Genomic DNA, 18,879 nt, shown 5'->3' on the forward strand with positions numbered 1-18,879 from the left:
AGTTTTAAACTATGTCCTTATTGTAAAAAAATGAAACTTAAAACAAATACAGCCATTGTTGCAGTATTTAAAAAAACCATTTTGAAGGGCTGACGCAGTATCAGAGGGTGAAAAAATTGAAGATTTTTGTACAGTAGATTTAAGGTATTAGTATATTTAAAAAGATTTATTTTCATTAAGCTTAACAATGAAACATTCATGAATAATGTGAGGCCTATTGTAGGAGAAGATTCCAAGAACTTCTACAGTTTTAAATTAAATTTCTGGCTTTTATATTTATATATAAAACAAAACAGTTTCCAAATTGAATTAAAATCATAAAATTACCAAATACTTCCTCAAGAAAATCCTTCGTATTCCATTCGAAACGACTGTGGCCTCCTAATTTCCTCCATTGAGCAGATTATGTTCAAGACGGAACTGGCAAACATTGTGCGGCATAATGATTTTGTTGATCCTTCCGTAACATTAATGACGGGCCCGTGACACTCGCTAATGATTTCTAATCCGGCACGTTTCAAATAAGATTAATCAGAATTGCCAATCGTGTTTGCAAACATGTACATGGAAACGATGGGCGATCAGCAGCGCACAACAGGATGAAGTCAATGATCGTTCTTTCCGATGCGAAAACAGAAGAAATGCGTTGCGTTGCTGTTAATGAAAAAAAAACACACACACACACAAATACACACAGAAACAAACAGAAAGACGGCAAGCACCTCATCCGGAAACGAAGCGTCGTATCGTTTTGTTCGTTTTTTCTTCTTCTTTTCTTTACCAGGATAAAAAGCGATCCAAAAACCATTATGGTGTTAGGGGGGAACGGTTGGGAAATGGGCTACCCGTAAAAGGAAACGGTGGTAGCATGATCGTTTATGGTTATGATGATATTTTTCGGGCGATGCCTGCATTTGGTCCCGTCCCGTAATCCGACTCACCGCAAGGTTGGGTTATGATTGCGTGACTAAAATCCGTTTCCCAAAAGCCACGTCCTTTAATCGCTTCCAGGCACATGTTGCACGGTGCAAAGGCGTGTACATGAGCGAAGAAATAAAGAAAAAACTATCTCCAACATAAAAAAGAAAGGCAAAAGTAAAAGGCTAAAAGATTTACACATCAACCTATCTGAAGACAACATTCCCGTCCACAAACTCTTAAACGAGGGTCTGCGAGTCTTGGTACTGCATTGTTTTTTTTTTCTTCTTTTCGGCCCATATTTTTGTCTTTTTCGTTCGAATGTAATGAAATAATCCTCTTTGCGCTTCGTTTTCGATCATGTGAAGACTAAAACGTGCCATGGTAGCAACGTCCTGCTGTAAAATTGGAACGACGTTATGAAGAGCGTGAACAAATGCACGGAAACGATGGGAAATTCCAATTCAACAATTACGCAACGTAGGCCAGGCTTCTTCTGGCGCTGATACAAACGCAACCAGACCCAAGCGGTGGAAGAGAAATTGAAGTTTTTCCTTCCCTAAGCTTCCTGGTTCTTTCTTCCACCTTCATGGTCGCCTTCAACCGATAGAAATTGGAAGCGAATTTCAATGAAGATGAACGAAGGGTTTCGTCTTGTGGTTTTCCCTTTGGTGGAACACATTTTCCATTGCTTACATCACTTCCCTATCCGGCCCAGTTTTCCCACACCAAGCAGCAAGCTCTTCAGAATCGATTTCCTCACGTCAGCACCGCAACGCTGTGGTGATGGTGCTGTAGCCATAACTGAGGAATAAATCTCAGGAAAAGGTAGCAAGATATGGCGGGGGTTTGCCATTTCTCTCTTTCTGTCTCTCTCTCTCTCTCTACTTAGCACTACATAAGAAAAGAAAGACTGGTGACAATGCGCGGAAGCGTAACAGGAATGGAGGAAAAACAACGGACACGTGCAACGAAAGCGATGAGAAGAAAATTAATAGGAAATTATTGTCGTCAATCAATCGAAGGATTAAAAGGATGTGCAGGTTTGCTTTCTTGCCGCTCCTTCCGTTTACAGACCGCAGGAAATGAAGGGAAAAAAATCCACCAAGGCAAAACTTTATCACCCGATTTCGATGTAAAGGAAAACCGAAAGGGAACCACGCCGTTGTATGCACGTTCTCGCACCAGTCATTTGCACTGACGAGTAATCCGTACCAACCCAAGTAGAAAAGGCCCTGCTCGGTGTTGAAAAGGTTCGATTTCCTTTGTCCTATGCTTAGCGCTACGCAAAGACGTGCACTTTATGGGAAATGCGGAGTAAATTAGAGTTACAGCATTTAGTTAGCCATGACTTTTGTTTGTATTTGTACGGAGGCGGGGTTTTCTTTTTCTCTTCTACACTTCTAACTCCTTCGACGAACTAGTTCCGTTTTGTAGTACGTGTCCCGATGAGTTTTTCAAATGGTGACGCGTTTTTGTGAATTTTAATTGAAATACTTAATAAGTTTAATCCTTCTTTCAAAGATTGTTTACAAGCTTCGTAGGAGAATAACAATCAATATTTAGCTTTTGTAAGCTACTGGCCGCCTCCATGTGGAATTAAATTTTACCAGGCGCCTCCATCGTTAAGCTGCGATCTCGTGCTTTAAAATGTTTAAACTATTTATTGTACTCCGAAGAAAAATGGTGAAAAACTAAGGTTTAAAATAATTTTAAACATCAAAACTAACTAAATTAACACTTCTTCTTCTTAATACTATAATTAATTAATAATTAATACTACTTCTTCAATAATTTTATTGTAAATTGGTTAATGGAGAAATAAATAAGAAATAAGAAATAAATTCACATGAAGTTAGCAGAACTTTTTCACCTAGCACGAGTAAAGTTTAACAGTAATTTAAAATGGGTTTCGTGAGTCGTTTATTTGAAGCTTTATTATGTCTGGCCTATCGGAGATTGATTCATAAATTACATAGGAAGGAAATTTGCAATGCCGTATCGTGCAGACATCAATAACCTTGTAGCAGATATTAAGTTAATTGTTTTTTTTTCACCAACTCTATGCCCTTCAAAGAATCCAATTTCAATTCAAAATGAACCATAGCACATCCTGTAAACTACACCAAAGCCAAACTGGACCGGAAAATATTTCATTTCACTGTCCCGTTGTACCCTTGTGCCATCTATTTGATGCTATCTAATATTTCACCATTACATTTGATATATCTGCCTGGGCAAGGGCACATTCACACCAATTCACCAAAAATGATGATACCATCAAAGGGCCCGTAAGCAACTCAACGATGAGACGTTTCTCTGAAAACGCTAGCGTAAAAGCGACCATGCAAAAGCCTACCGCCCCGGAACTGGCGCTTGTTTCGCCACCCGTGCCTCCACACAGCAATCAATTGTAAAATGATTTAATATCGCTAGCGAAGAAAATCATAAATCAACCGTTGCGCGCTGGAAAAAGTGATGGCGTACCCGGAATTGATCGGCCATTCACTTCGCACACCAGCTTATCTAATGTTAGGGGTCACAAAAAGGGGGAAATAACATGATAAAGGAGTCTTTCCCGCTTCAATATTAAAGGAGAAGGGGTGGATAAAACAAGAACTGTGAGTGGAAAGAAACGCTAACAAATCTTAAAAGCTTTCTACAGATCACGGAAATACAAAAAACGAAAGAACGAAAAGTGAAAAAATAAGAAAGTCACAAGCAATGGTAGTACTTACATCTGGTGGAGGGCTACCATGTCCGGTGCAGTCGATGAGGCCGCCAGAGTTATTGGAGAATTCTACCTTGTACGGTGGTTCGCTCAAGAACACTGGTCCCTGAAGATCGAGCAGAATGACGCCTGTGGGAGAGTTGAGAAGGAATGTTAAAAATTATTCAACAAAAAAAAACACACACACACACGCTCACAAATCAGGCAAAATGATATGGCTACCGTGGTGGAATGCGGAAAAAAAGACTGTCCTCAAAAAGTTTCGTCATTGCCCGCATTTGCTCGGTAATGGTTCAATTTGCAAATGGCGTTGGCGTTCCACTACCAAGCATAAGGTGCTGATGGTTTAGTTCGGCACGGGGTGGTGCAAATTTATTAAAAAGATGTTTTTCGTATCCCCTGAACAGTGGGTTCAACGATGACCAAAGTTATACTTTATTTATTTTCACGACATTTCAATTTATAATTTTACATTATCAAAACACATTCAATTCGTATCTTATTTACTAATTTAAAAATTTTCATCAATTTTTTTTAAATCTTTTTTTGTCCAATATCTTCCCATAGTGTGGCTTCGAAACACAGTAAAGTTAAGAAAAATGGTTGTGTTTATGCAATGCGGGCATAACTTGTAGTCACAAACCCTTACCCTTCCGATCCCGATCATACCCTTTTCCGGGCACAAATTTATACAGGAAGAAAGTTAAAGAAAAGTAACTTCACATAAGCAATGAACCGGTGAAAAATGATCACCGAGACACCATCGCGATAGCTCGGCAGTGTTTCTTCACCTGTTCCAGCAATTCCATTAGCTAAGAACAGGCGCAAACGATGGACCCGGCGGCGGAAGAAACAATAGAAGAGTATCATTAATAATTTTATTTTATCCTTCCATGCGCATCCACTTACTCAGCTGCGGAGCGGGAATACTCAATACACACTTACTTGTAGTTCAGCATAAAAAGGCGGAATGGGGGCTTAAGTTTACGTATTTTTTTGTTCTTCTTCTACCACTCACCACTTTACACCACTTCGCTGGAAATGAAACATTTTTCAAATACCAAAACCGCGACACTATCAATTGTTAAGCCTGGTGGGCTTTTACAGCGTTTTGCCGTCGTAACCCAGCAACTCATAAGCCTGGCCCGGTGTCGGTAACAGGAAGTGCTGCCTGTTTCTATTAGTAACCGACTCAACCACCATATCCAGCGGGTGGTGGTGAGTGAGTAAAATTCCATCGTTATGAAATATACTTCGCAATAAATCAGCCCCCAGACACTGTTTGACGCTCAGGTGAGAAGGTTTGCAAGAAGGTTTCAGCTGGTGAGAAATAGTCATAGTCGTAGCGGTTTTCCAATCCAACTCGCTCACACAACAGCGTACCAAACCCATTGGTACTGTTAGAAAATGCGCGCATTTCACTAGGAAAAGAGTCGTGCTAAAGTGGTGCAAGAATGTTCCCTATGCTATTTACATTCTTTCGCTCCGGCGAACACATTCACACGCCGTTGGGTGTGTTTGTTGGTAGAGTTTTGCGCCTTGAGAAATGGAATTGAATATATGCGAGACATCTCGCTACTTTGGTCCAGTCAGCGTAACCCCTCCTCGAACGGTCTCTTTTCCACCGGACGCCGAACAAAAGCGGACCATGTTGTGTGTCTTCCCATATATTGCCATCTTGGTAACGACATGGAAAATTCAACATTACGCTACTACCCATGTCCTGCGGCATGCTACTTCTTCCATGGGATAAGAAACTACGAACATTCAAAGGACATCAACCACACACACAGTACGGTACGTGAGACTTTCCTATTCCGTTCTTCGGTGACTTTTCGCTTGCAACTTCGAAGCTCATCATTTACGGTACGATCTTCTTTGTAGTTTTTTTCCCGTTCTTCTTTTAAGGGTTTTATTTTGTTCCTTTTTTCTACTGCCGCAGGAATCGCAACGGGATGATTTGAGTCGAAGTCAACATCACCGAATGCTTCTGTTAAAGTGAAAATCGAACCTTTGTGTGGATGTGGAAAAAAAATGATTCTACCTTTGGGGGATGAAGCGTGTTAGAGCGTGTGTGTGTGTGTGGCTGTTTGCATGTTTACCTTGGCATTCTTCGTTGACAAAACTAGGCACAAGAAAGGGAGAAAGAGGCAGAGAAAGTAGCAGTAGCAGTTGGGGATCAGCATGGACCATTACCAACCTCCAAGATAAGACGATTGAATAAAAATGAGGATATTACTTGCCCCGAGAGTATCGTACACTGGTGGTGTTCCTTCTGAGCGTACCCATCTTATTGCGAAGGACTGTGCCATTGCAAGCTGTACTTGTGTTTGTGTGTGTGCCCCGGAGTGTGTGTGTGTACATTTTTGTGTTCGTCCCTTTTTTGCGTGTTGTGTCTTGTCGATTTGTGTGTTTTAGCGCGGTGCCACTGTGTTAGCGGTACCGATATAACCGAATCAAACCGGCCAGCAGAACGGCAGAAAGTCGTGTAGCGTGCCATAAATACTATTCGATATATTGTTGTACTTACAAGATTATAGACTTTTGGTTTATGGCAAATGGCATTATCGACGCATGCCGGGTGAGGCGACTGTACGTGACAATTCCAATCAGTCGGACTGGGACTTTGTGTTACCGAGCATGGGACAGGGTTTGGGACAGTGTAGCCATTTTGTGTTACAATAAAACATATAGTAGCTGGCAAATGATATTGGTGCTTCGTGGGGAGGAAGCAATTTTTCTTGTACATGGTTTTCTGATAAAGTTATCTGGTGTCGCTTAACGAGCTTAGAAACTGAGCACCGAAATTTATCTAAATTTTATGAGACAATTTTTTACAATTGAAAATTGCATTTTGGATTTTACATGTTTAAATCGTTTTATAAATAACAATACAAATAAAACCTTTTTATAAATAAACGCTAGTCATATAAAATCATGAAACATCTTCAAACATTGATAATCATATAACAATGATAATGAAAGACAATGAAGACTTTTCTTATTGCATTTGAAAAAGAGCTAAATCATGCTTATCGCTGCTAAATTGTTCACAGGAGAGTATATTCCATTTCTTAATTATTTCTTTTGTTATGGAAGACAAATTTACAGAAAAAAAAATCAATACAAAAAATGTTATTCCCATCTCTTTAACACAATCCCAGCTTGTCTGTAAGCAGCACGCAACCCAGGTGGAGTCACCAAAAACCATGATTCTCCAACTATTGCCCCCAGGAGAAATCATTGTGATTGCCAGGCAAAGTCTTCCCTCAAAAGACTTGTCCCCAGCAGTTAAATCCCACGAGGAAACACTCGTACCACAACAAAAAGGGGGGGTGCACATCTGTTCGAGATGTGTAATAAAGAAATACCAGCAAGTACCTATTATGAAAGCTTTCAAAGGAAAGAGAAAAAAAACCGACCATCACCGGACGTCTGCTTCGGAACCAGCGTCAAACATTACATCGCGCACAGAAGTTTGCGCGAGGTTTGCGCTCTTCCAGCTGCACAATGATTTCGATTGATCTGTATAATATCAGTCCTTTTTTTTTGATGGTTCAATATAAAAATCGAAAAAATAAGTGCTCCTTAAAAATGAACCATGTAAGCTTAAATAAAAGTTGGCTCCACAAAAGCCCCTCCCTGAGCTGGTCCATGGCAACGGTACAGATGTTTTTTTTTTTCCTTTTTCTTGATGCTTCTCTTTCTCTTCTCTTGTTCCCAACTCTCCAATCATCAAATTGCTTCAATTGAATGGTCCGGTAAGCGTTTGGAAAGCGATACTTGGTTGTCCCTTCTACCAGTGCCAACACCACCGCCACGTACACGTCAATTTTTATTTTCCCCATCTTCCCACATGAAGTCCTCGGTAGAATGGAGGTAGAATTTTCAATAGCAAACTGTGCCTTCGGGACCACCAACCGGAAACCCAGAAAGCAGCTAGAATCGTAAAAATGCACCAAAAAGGTTCTCCGGTAACGAAAGTGTGCTGTAGAATTTGAACGCTGCTTTTTTACACAACAAAATGGTGAGACATTTTTTCACGACCGCCTGCCTGCTTCTTAACGCTCCGGTAGAAACGTCATACAGCCCGAATATACATTGTATCAATTGTGTTTGGTTTTCTTTCACTCTCACAAAACCGGATGATGGTATTTGGGGGGTGGTGAAAAAAGAGAAAATGGCATAAAGTCGAGAAGAATAAATAATCCAAGCGATCGCAACTTGCTACAGCATTTCCGGTTGGATCCGATATAAAAATAGGAGACAAGGAATAAAAACATTGTCTTTCTATAGACTCCGTTGCCCTGGAATGCCGTGTGGAGGAATGGTTGGGAAACAAAAATATAAAACCATGCTTCTGGTTGCAATAAGCCTGCCTTCCAGTCGTCACGCTTCGTTTCAGTTACAAAACCATCACCATCCGCTCGCTGTGTTGCGATGGAACAAATGAATGGAAATTCAGTTTCTGGTTGTTTATTTTATGAAGTTATCAGTACGCTTTTCCCCACTAGAGCCAATCCTGATCGGGGGATCGCGGTGTAGTATTACCACGATCCAGACAGTTTCGTCGCTCTATCCCTTGGCGTACGGTGGCCGTTCCGTGATAATGGTTATACTTTTCAGCAACTAACTTTTTTCCCCTTCCATTCGTGGCTTAAAGTTGTGTTGCAATGTGGAGAATCCAAACCAAGCTTTAGTGGAAAAGAAACAGATGACGTAGCAGAGTTTATTCCACAAGCAAGCGGGCGCGTGAGCGTGTAAGCGACGAACCCTGCAGCGTCAAAACCACAAACATTGCTTTTTAGTGAGAGTGGAAGTGAAAAAGTGAAAGAAAACCAAAAAAAACAAGGGAAAGGATAAATGCAAACAACCTCACCATCGGTTGGTGCGATTCATATTCGATAAGATTTTGTTGGTGAAGATTTGCAGATACGTACGAATAACAATAGTTTTTCCCTTTTCTATACACTCACCCACACACAAACCAGCAAACAGACACAGGCAATAAAGAGCTGGGCTTGTTTTGGTTTTGTTTAAATTCAAGCATTAGAGCACGATACGCCAACCACAAAACTTGCTTATGTTTTTTCCATTCCTTTACGGAATGCTGTTGCATTTTCTTCATCAAAACTTTTCCTGCTGCTGAGTCAAATGGCGTAGAGGAAATTGGTTTTATCGTATTGCGTGCTTGTCCCGTGTTTGGCGAGCTTTCCGGTTTTACTTTTCGCTTCAGTTTGCGATGACATTGCAAAGCTTCCAGGATATAAGACACTTGCTCGGTAAACGATAAACCAGCTGTGTGCAAATGTGCACTCCGAGTGGGAGTAATAAAACTCATCGTTCTCCTCCCACCAAGTCTGGGAGTTCGGGCAAAACAAGCGGACCGGTTTCAGCATAAGATTGCTCGAAACTTGCTAATAATGATATCAACAGTGCCATTTTACTACCAAAAACAACGAACAACTGCAACCAACCACGGTTCATCGGATTTATCGAAATCGTTTGCTCTGTTTACGCTCGCTCCGCCAAAGTTTACCGCAACGAGGTTGTTTTTTATTCCCGCCTTCTCCTCGGATGGTTAAACAACTTATGTTGCGGTGGTTACGGTTGTTCGCAAAAGATAAATATCGAACACGCAGGCGAAAAAGTTTGCGACGCATCAAACCGGTCGGTTGATTTCTACCGCCAAGCGTCAGCGGAAAAGTTTCTCCGTGTGAGAGGAGCTCATGGATGCGAAAAAGGTACGAAAGGGAATGGGAGTATACATGTATTGAATCCAAGCTAATGTAATGTGCTGAAACTGAACCGCATACATACGAATGCGCAAATACGGTAGCAGCTATACACATGGAAGATAAGAAGTACGCAATAGAAATTGTTCCGAATGGAATGCTATAAAGTTCCAAATGGATTTGTTTTTCGACTCAATCAACTACTATTTACGTGTTGTTATGTTTTCATATCGAGATTCCTTCCTCTGTTGTGTTATTTTGCACGGTTATGATGATTTTACTATTTGATGAAAATTATTTCTTAACCCTGAATGTTTGATTACAATGATAATTTTTCGAACTGAATTTGACTCAGCCATAAAGAGGTAAATTTTGCGTCTATATTGCTCAATTACAAGGGTGGTTGGGCTATTTACGTTTGTTTTTTCATTAAACAATTAATTAAATAGAGGATATAACTTAACATAGACATTTGTCTTCCAAATTGCACAAATTAAATTAAAAAAATCCATGCAAATGATCGACGCTGGTCCTTCACTCATCAACCGATCCGATTTATTTTTACCATTTTACTATTATTGTACATTTGAATTGTTTTTATTTATCAATTAATAGTTTTTAAATTAAAAAAAAACACTTTGATTTTCTTGTGATTTAGCGTTTTTTTGAGAAAAAATAATTAACGCTTCACCAACAGTTCTCCATCGGACTCTGAGTTGTGTGTGCCAGCCTGGAAATATGTTCTGTCTCTCTCTCTCTCTCTCTCTCTCTTTATTCCTCTCTCTCTCTCTCTCTTTCTTTCTTTCTTTCTCTATCTATCTCTCTTCTTGGTGTCTCTTGGCCATTAAGGCCACAAAGATCATGCAGGCCATTTCTGTATTACTAGACTTATTTTCCCACGTAGCCGGATAGCCAGTCCTTGCTGAGGAAGGACACGGTGCAGATGGGATTTGATACACAAACGTGTCGTGTGGAAACAATGTCGTTTATAACATACACCATCGGGACGCCCCTAATTCGAAAGGATATAGGCAGTCTTTATTTTACTTAATCCAACGTCCTGATCTATCTAAATCTAACTGATCACTTACTCGAATTCTAAACACTTGGTACAAAACGAAGAATAAAGTGATCATCGAATTAGAAATTTCATACTTCTTTATTGCCGTTTATTGCTTCGATTATTAAATGAAAATTCTTTCCTGTTCTTTTGTTATGGAAAAAGCATAACGATTAAAATGATAATTAAATTTATCTTCTGAAGTCTGCTTAAGTACGTTTTCTATTGTTTACTATAAAAAAAAACTTGTCAAAAGCACCAGCTCAAATGCAGTAACAACTAATAAAATGAACATTTTCAACAAAACTTTCACCTACTAGCTGAGATTTTCCTGGTAAAAAAAGGTATCGCAAAAAAAGATGCTCACCAACAAGTAACAGGCTGAAGTTTTCAAACATCATTCTAACCATCTGTTCACCGGTTTCTGCATGCCCACAAGAGAAGCAAAAGCTCGTCGGTGTAGAAAGGCTGGTCCATATTTACGAATTTCATTTCGTATGCTCTGTTTTCTGGCAACTTTGTGTATGTGTGTGTGGTTATACTATCCATTCCTTTTGCTCACACTATGCTACGGGTTTTAAAGATTTGTGATGGAGAAAAAACCCACTACAGCGCAACATACTTTTTGACCAGGATTTGGCCGGTTGTTTTGCGAAAATACACTATCCCCATCCAAAACGGTACGAGTGCAAGCAATGAAACATTCATCTACTTCTGACTCGAATTGCGCCTCATCGTGTGTTCGGTTTTTGTTTGTTGTTTTGTTTAGCATATAGTATGTTTTATGTTTTTTTTTTTTACTTTCTCACCAAACATGGCGAAAGTTACCGTACGGTAGTTGGAGTTGTTTAAGTTTAAGCTGATTTTATTTTTTAGTTTTTTGTTAAACTTTGCTTTTGAGTGGAATATTTTCTTAGCTTTCCTGGCTAGCAGCTTTTTTTGCGCATACTATCTGGTAGCAGCAGGGCGCTACCTAAATCGTACGTAGCATAAATATGCTTTTTTTGCCCCGTTTGGCAAGTAACTAACTTTTTCTCACTTGCAACCACCCATCGAATTGCTTCCGCGGAATGGAACACACAAACACAATTTTCACTATAAATTATGATAATGTTTGGATTACTTCGTGTGCGCATGGTGAAGGCATCATGTGCGAACGGGAGAAAAACGAGCGTTTGAAGTGTTACCATCGGAATACACAAACGAAATCAAGCGTGGACCATGGTTGGAGGAAGTGTGTCGAATTCGTCGTCGCTGGATGTTTAATTTGCGATTTGCATCTAGTGTATGGGTTATATTTGAATATGATTATGTGTATGTACTACATCTTTTGCTTGGCGAACAGACGAGCAGCGTCATCGGGCGGGTTGAACGGGTTGGAAGTAATAAACTTTGTTTTTGAAGGCTTATTTGCATGGCAGAATAAATAAGTTAAACATTTTTATTTAAAAACACATGGGTTCTAAAAAAATAATCATGCTTTTTTATGATTTTTTTTCTGGGAAAAAACATTCTTCCTGCAATATACGATACATTTCACGCAAGCTAATCTACATCCATAAATAAAGATACATGCACCGGCTCGAATTCTTCCTCAAACAATTCGACTGTACCGATTTCAAATGTGATTATCTGATAGGAGAATATTTTTTCTTCCAGTTTCACTCTCACAATAGTTGGTGTTGTATTTTCCTGCGTTTATGGTGGCGAGCAGTGGAAAAAATAATAATAATAAAGCTCGCGAACGACATAAATAAAATGTGGAATAAGGAAATAAGAAGCTTGAAAAAAAAAGAATTTTCACTATCTCACACACACACACTTTCCGACCAAGTGAAGGGTAGAACCTATTTTGATATGTCGTCTGTTTTTATTTATTCATCCTCGCGATGAATGTGTGTTTGTGTGTGAAAATTGTTTTTTATCTGTTTTTTTTTCCATAAAATTTCACATATCCATCAAGCGTTGTGCATTCGTGCTATTTTCTCAACCGTACGGTCCACCGTCCACCGGTCAAACTTCCGTAAGCAATAACATATGCGCCGCAGCTGCATATTTTTATTTCGAACCTGCTTTTGAAACACAACACCATCGGCAGTGAAAATAAGTTGCAAAAGCTTTGCATTCGAAACAGCGCGCTGATACGGTGGTGCTAAGGGGAATGCGATATTGGGAAGTATATTTCGCAAACAATATTATTCATTCAGATCATTTGTATATCGTGACGGGGATGGAAATTCGTTTCATAATCATTTTAGTGCTGGAGAAAGTTTTTGGTTTTTAAATTTCATTTTGATATTTCGTTATAAAATACAACGCAACGTAATTAAATTAAACAAAAACCGAAGAAAAATTCTTTTTCTTTGTACATCATCAGACAAGGATAATTATGTTAGAATTTTAACTAGAGATGAATTAATTTTTGTAGGAAAATGAATTATAATTGTTATCAAGCACGCATACTACAAGTCCAAAATAGTAATTTCATTTAAAAAAAATCTTTCTCATTTCCTGTCTTCCTGTTCTTATTTGCTACAAAACCGATCCCTTGACTTGTGCCAGTATTTTGCCTTAGTAAGACGTTAATAACGTTGACATCTGTCACCCATAATAAAGCCATCCTTGACACGATCTAATCAACGGTTGAGTGACATTTCACTTATGGGCGGGATACTACCACCCAAGCGACACACGGCACGAAACGGTGAGCATAATTAACGATACAAAACGTCGTCGGAATAAAGCTACCGATATGAATGTGTGTGTGTGTGTGTTTCCTTCCTCAGTTCTGGGAAGAAACTTTCTGCAACAGGAAGGAAACACTCACCGGTTGGTGGCTTTCGTAGCAAATTGATTTCAATCGCAAAAGGTGGAAGGAAATTCCGGCACTGACAATCATAAATTGTGCCGCATACATGAGTCTGCAATGCGAAAGAAACTTCTGCTTCAAGTTGCAAAATGTGTGTTGTGTATTGATTTTATGTAACCACCTTTGCCACCGGTGAATGATGAGCCGCTGAGCGGAAGACGACCCGAAACCGAACAGGCAAACTAATTTATCCCTTCAGGCGAGTTCTGGTGTCTTATTGATCTAGGCATTTATAATGCAAATATCTGCATTATGCTGGCGAAGGTTGTATTAGCATGGAGTTAGCAGGGTTAAGGGACGATAAATTACTGTTTGTATCGTAGACGGGTTGTTGGAAATGGGGGAAGAGAAAATGTAAAATTGGACGATATGTTATACGGTTACATGTCCCATTTCGATATGGTCTGTCAGATCACTTATCATTTATCGGTCATGATCCGCTGCACGATTATTGTGATGGTTCGTTTGCTTCCGATCGGTTGTAACACATTTATACTATAAAGTATGTTCGAAGTTCGATGAACATACTAGTTAAGCACAACGAAGCATGTACTAACTGCTTAAAGAAATACCTGAGGCCCTTGTGAACAAGCCCTTGTGTGGCCTACAGAGCATTGCAGTATACGATCTTCCAAAAAGATAAGCTTAAATTGGATCACAAATGTGATTTTTAATAGAATTTTATGGAATAATCGTTAATCTAAGACAAAATGACAGAATATCAGTTTAATCAGTCTTAGCTTTGGAATCATTTGAATAATTCTTTCGTCTTTTTTGATGTAAAATATTCATATCATTTGTTTTTTTTTACATAATACATATCTGTAGCGTGTAATTATTATCAATTGAGAAAAGTTAGGAATTGAAATGGTGTATTTTTGAAATTTTTTCCTTAACAACGCTGAAAATTGTCAACTGAATAAATCATCACTACAAGTCGGCTGTCAACACTTGTATGAAACACATTTGATTTGGTTTCGGTTTAGCCCACCCTGCAAAGAGCCTTTATTTTTACTTCCATACCAAATTAGAACCAAAGTTTACAAGCGTTTACAAGCTTAGCATTAAAGGACACACGATACAGGTGAAATTGGTATGTTGCTGCATAAACGTGTCTTGCGATACTGCCGCTGATTACAAAGAGGCTTCAACGGAAGTGTGTTACAAACCGCAGAAGACAACCTCGTTTCCTGGCATTCGTTTATCGTAAGCAGGTAAAGTGCAACGTACACCGGGCCAAACGGAAGGGGGTAGAATTTGTCAGTCACTCAACCCTCTGTCGACCGCTCGAGAGCGTCACGCCGTCGTTGCTTCTTGAAGACGTCGTTCGGTTCGTTGGCTGGCTGATGGTGAAAGATGATAGTGGGCCGTACGATGACACGTCAGCATAAACACGTGCCGGAAGGTGCTTCAGACCGGTCGCATACTCGGTGGGTGTGTGTGGTACCGATGCACTCATGGCACGAGTTTATCTTTCTCATTTATCTTACATCAAATTAATGTTTGCTTTTCTTACGTGCCAGGTTTGGATAAAAGTGCATCTTATGCACCTACAAAACCCCCGGCAAAACTGCCACCGGTACAACGGTTCCCACTCGATGTTGTGCAAAGTTTGTGCGTAATGGCAGTTTGTGAAGTGTCGTAAAGAAAAGAAAATCTATTAAATGTGGTGTAATAAAAAAACTCCCCTCAATACACAATGGAGTCGGTATGGTTGTTTGTATTTTGTATGCGAAACAATGAAGTTTTGTTAGCAAGACAACATTTTATTTAAGGTGATTTTAAGTGGTATTTGCTTGTATTGTAAAGTTTTTAAACTCCTAAAAGTATGCAATACATTGTGTATATGTCTTGATTCTAGAATTATCATCATTCCACCTTTTTTAATGTCCATTTAAAATAAAACCTTTTTTATTTGAACTAAAAAGTGGTATAAGACTATCTAGTTCTTTATTAATTATTTAAATTATTTAAACAGTACCACTAATAACAAAAGGCTAAAAATGCTTCACTAGTGTTAAAATTGCGTGGTGTTTTTTTGTGTTTTACATGTACCATTTAAACTAAGTCCAATATAATTCTGTAACAACATTGGTTTTCTTTGTAATTTTCGTCTCCAACTTCCACGCACTTAATCACTCATTAAATAACGCTTTACTGTCCAAATTAATACTGATGCTTTGAACTGCAAAGCTCACGGCGACGTTATAAAAAGCTTCTTGAGGATAAGTCCAACATTTAACGACCATTGCGTAGCAAAAAAAATTACCTCCATAATTTGTTTTTCATGTTCTCATAAATCAGAAAATAAATTCTGTTTTTTTTGTCTTTTTCCAGTGGCCAACATTTGAAATGGAACGTAACTTCGGTTGATTACTACCGTACGGCTCTCCATATTTTTGATGAGGTGAGATTAAACGGATAAATAAACGTTTCCTAACAACTTCTCCATGTTGAGTGGTTTTCATTTCACGTACCAAGTAATCTGACGAAATATATTAAATTTTCATTTCTATTTTGAAAATACCCTGAGTGCATTTGGACGATATTTTTCATTTCGGTCAATGACAATAGATAAAAATGTATTTCTTGTGTTCGTTTACAAAATTGTATACATGAATGTGTGTGGGTATTGCATAGCTCGAGCAGACATAATTTAAAGTTAAGTCTAAACATTAAAGCACCATTTCATCCGTACGCTTCAATGGTTTCCTTTTTGCGGTATAGAAATGTTATCTTTACCTTAACTAAAGGTGTGCTTGCGGTAAACCATCCAAACGGTGAGTTTCTTGCAAGTAAATAACCATATATAATCGAAAAGCATTACGAATTCATAATGTATTTGTTCGGGTAAGAGCTGCGCAAACACTCCAGCAGTAGCAGTAACCTTACCTTTCCCTCAGTACCTTTACAGTTTACCCAACAAAACCCATGTCGGTTGCAGGTGAGTTGCTGCATCGGCCATGCCGGGTTGAATAAAATTATCCAAAAATGTATTATTTACGCTCAGTCACAACCAGACACGCACACTTACCACCAGCATGGTACCTACCTGGTCACACTGTTCGTTTGATAAAGTATTCCCTTTTTGCGTGGAACGAAAAAAGGTTTCCTTCCCGTGCGGCTTTCATTGGCTTCGGTGAGCTGGGTTCAGATATGACCGAAATTTGCCTGCATCCAACTGGAAACACTAAAATAAGCAAAAGATCTGAGAAAATGCTCAAACCTCGAGCTGAGCTTCAAGGGAAGTCATGTCAGCCGTAAGCGAGTGGAATAATATTCGAAATTAAAATCAAAAACCCCACAAAGCTCACGGTGCATCGGAATGCACAATGGGGAAATGAATTTTGGGTTGCAATCAGACATTCTTTACTTTTCAACGAAATTACCTTTGAACTAACCGGCTAACCAAATGCATCGAAGAGGTTGCAGTTCAGCTATTTCGAAATTACTTTTGTACCATTCCTCGGCACGTTCGTTCCGTCTTACTGGTGTGTTAGGACATGTACATATGATAAGGTTGTCAAATATTTGTATAGTTTTAATTCCAGTATATTATTATTTTCTTCTTTGACTCAATGTGTTATTTTGTACGTTGTAAGGCATGTACATAATTGTTTATGTCGTTTGACATGAACGCTTAATATTTTTAATTGTATTTTAAGCCTGAATAATTAATGCTATAAATATTTAAAAATGTACTGGTCTAATCACATTTTTAAAAACATTTTTAAATCGTCAGTTGTAAGTTGTTGTTGATTTAAAAGTGATAAAATGTTTAAATAGTAACTGATTGCCTACTTTTAGGCGTTTTGTATGCAAAATACTACGCAACAATGCAACGTCGAAAGTCATGTACACTTATGCTAACTTCTCCAACAATTTCCCTCAAAGGAAAAAAGAAAAAAAAAAGGTTTTGTAATAAATTTATCGATTGATCGGTCCTGCAAGTTGTGTTCAAAAATATGTGTATGCGTTTATTAAACATGCATCCTCAACAAAAAAAAACATCAGAACGTCCAAGGTCTATGCTAAATCCGGGAATGATTCCTGGTTTTTTCTTCATTTCTCAACTGAAAACATCCGTACGTTAGAAGCAAACAGTTGTTACTTCGCATTCTTATCGATAATGCATGAAATGGAAACTCTCGGTCCGGGTATTCAGTTCCAACTTCACTAATAATGAGCAGCACTTCTTCGCTCAAATCAAATCGAATCAGACGAACATTTCCGTTCGTTGTGCTGTGCAACACGTTCACCACGTTGCTCTGGCAGTAAACGAGAAAAAAATATACCCCCGGTTCGCATACGTACACACCGGAGCCCTCAGGAAGGTGCTCGATCGTTGCATAAATCCTAGCAAAATCAATAGCGATAAAAATGGTAAGCTGACAGCGTCCCTGTCATGCGTCTTCCCCCGAAACCGTTCACACCGTAATGAATATTCATTGCACCCATACAGATGGGTAGCAGCGAGCGAAATCAAACTCCTAGAGCAGAAATATTGGTTCACTGGATGTGTGAGGCTTCGTTGCGATTAGAAAGAACACACAAGTGTAAAGCCGGAACGTTCGCAAACTTGTGCCGGGCCTGCACTGCACTACCGAGAACAGATCGTGTTCGTGTGTCGCTTTCGTTTGCATGAACCTGAGCAAACACTGACACATGCTGACGAAATGGAAACGTGACCGGGGAGGGTACAAGAAGGCAGAAACTTGGACTCGGATTTACGAGCGGCTGCTGATCCATAAATGCAAAGGTCACAGGCATCGCATCGGTCCGCAGATCCGGCCGGGTACCAGCACTCATAAATAACGCAAGATAAACTGACACGTCCCGTTTTATAATCTTGCCTCCTACGTCAACTGGAAAATGAGTATCGTGTTGCCCCGTTTCCTATACCGATCGATTCCGTAAACCATGTTCGATGGTGAAGCATCTTTCATTTCTAACCTACCAAGTTCCCAAAACCTCCCCGCTTTCGGGGCGCGTCGTTCGGAACGAACTTTCTAAGCCCACCAAGATCTACCGTCACCTTTAGTCGTCGTTTTTTTTCTTTTTGCTTTATTTGCCGTTACAAATATCCTTACAAATCCGGACGCATGGGTTCACTTGTTTCATCGGGCGTAAACGTTGGGACAGAGGGAATGTTTGATAACAGCAGGCCTAAGAGTAGAAGGTATGGGGTTTTTTTTTTGCACCACTTCAAGAAGGTAACCACCTTCTTAAGATATCCTGCAGCGTTTAATCATCACCTTTATCAAGCGGACGTATGAGTCGGCTGATGCGAGGAGCTGAGGAATAATCCTTCTCGGTAACTTCGATTCGCATTGCCCTGTAGTGTGGATTGATAAGAGGAAAAACAGCTAAGGGATCATTCAACTATTACGTACCACTCACGGAAGGTGCGAGGAGACAACCGACGAAAGAAAATAAGTAAAGTGTTACAATATTGTAAGGCATGCATATTGAACATTACAAACGCCAACAATTTTGAGGCCTCGTTAGCCTCGCGCCACCCCGCGGCCGATTAGTTTGCGTAGTGGATGATCCGCCTCTGCTTAGG

At 39.5% G+C, this 18,879-nt stretch overlaps 1 protein-coding gene across 1 annotated transcript in view; it reads right to left on the reverse strand.

Annotated features, from left to right (window-relative positions):
- LOC125768983 (Down syndrome cell adhesion molecule-like protein Dscam2) overlaps window positions 1–18,879 on the reverse strand; it is a 106,132-nt gene that overhangs the window by 69,284 nt on the left and 17,969 nt on the right. The window contains exon 4 of the mRNA XM_049437339.1: window positions 3,657–3,778. Coding sequence (XP_049293296.1) covers window positions 3,657–3,778 — 122 coding nt within the window. The remainder of the gene's footprint in view (window positions 1–3,656; window positions 3,779–18,879) is intronic.

This window comes from Anopheles funestus, chromosome 3RL, assembly GCF_943734845.2.
Source record: "Anopheles funestus chromosome 3RL, idAnoFuneDA-416_04, whole genome shotgun sequence".
In the NCBI taxonomy this organism is placed as follows: domain Eukaryota; kingdom Metazoa; phylum Arthropoda; class Insecta; order Diptera; family Culicidae; genus Anopheles; species Anopheles funestus.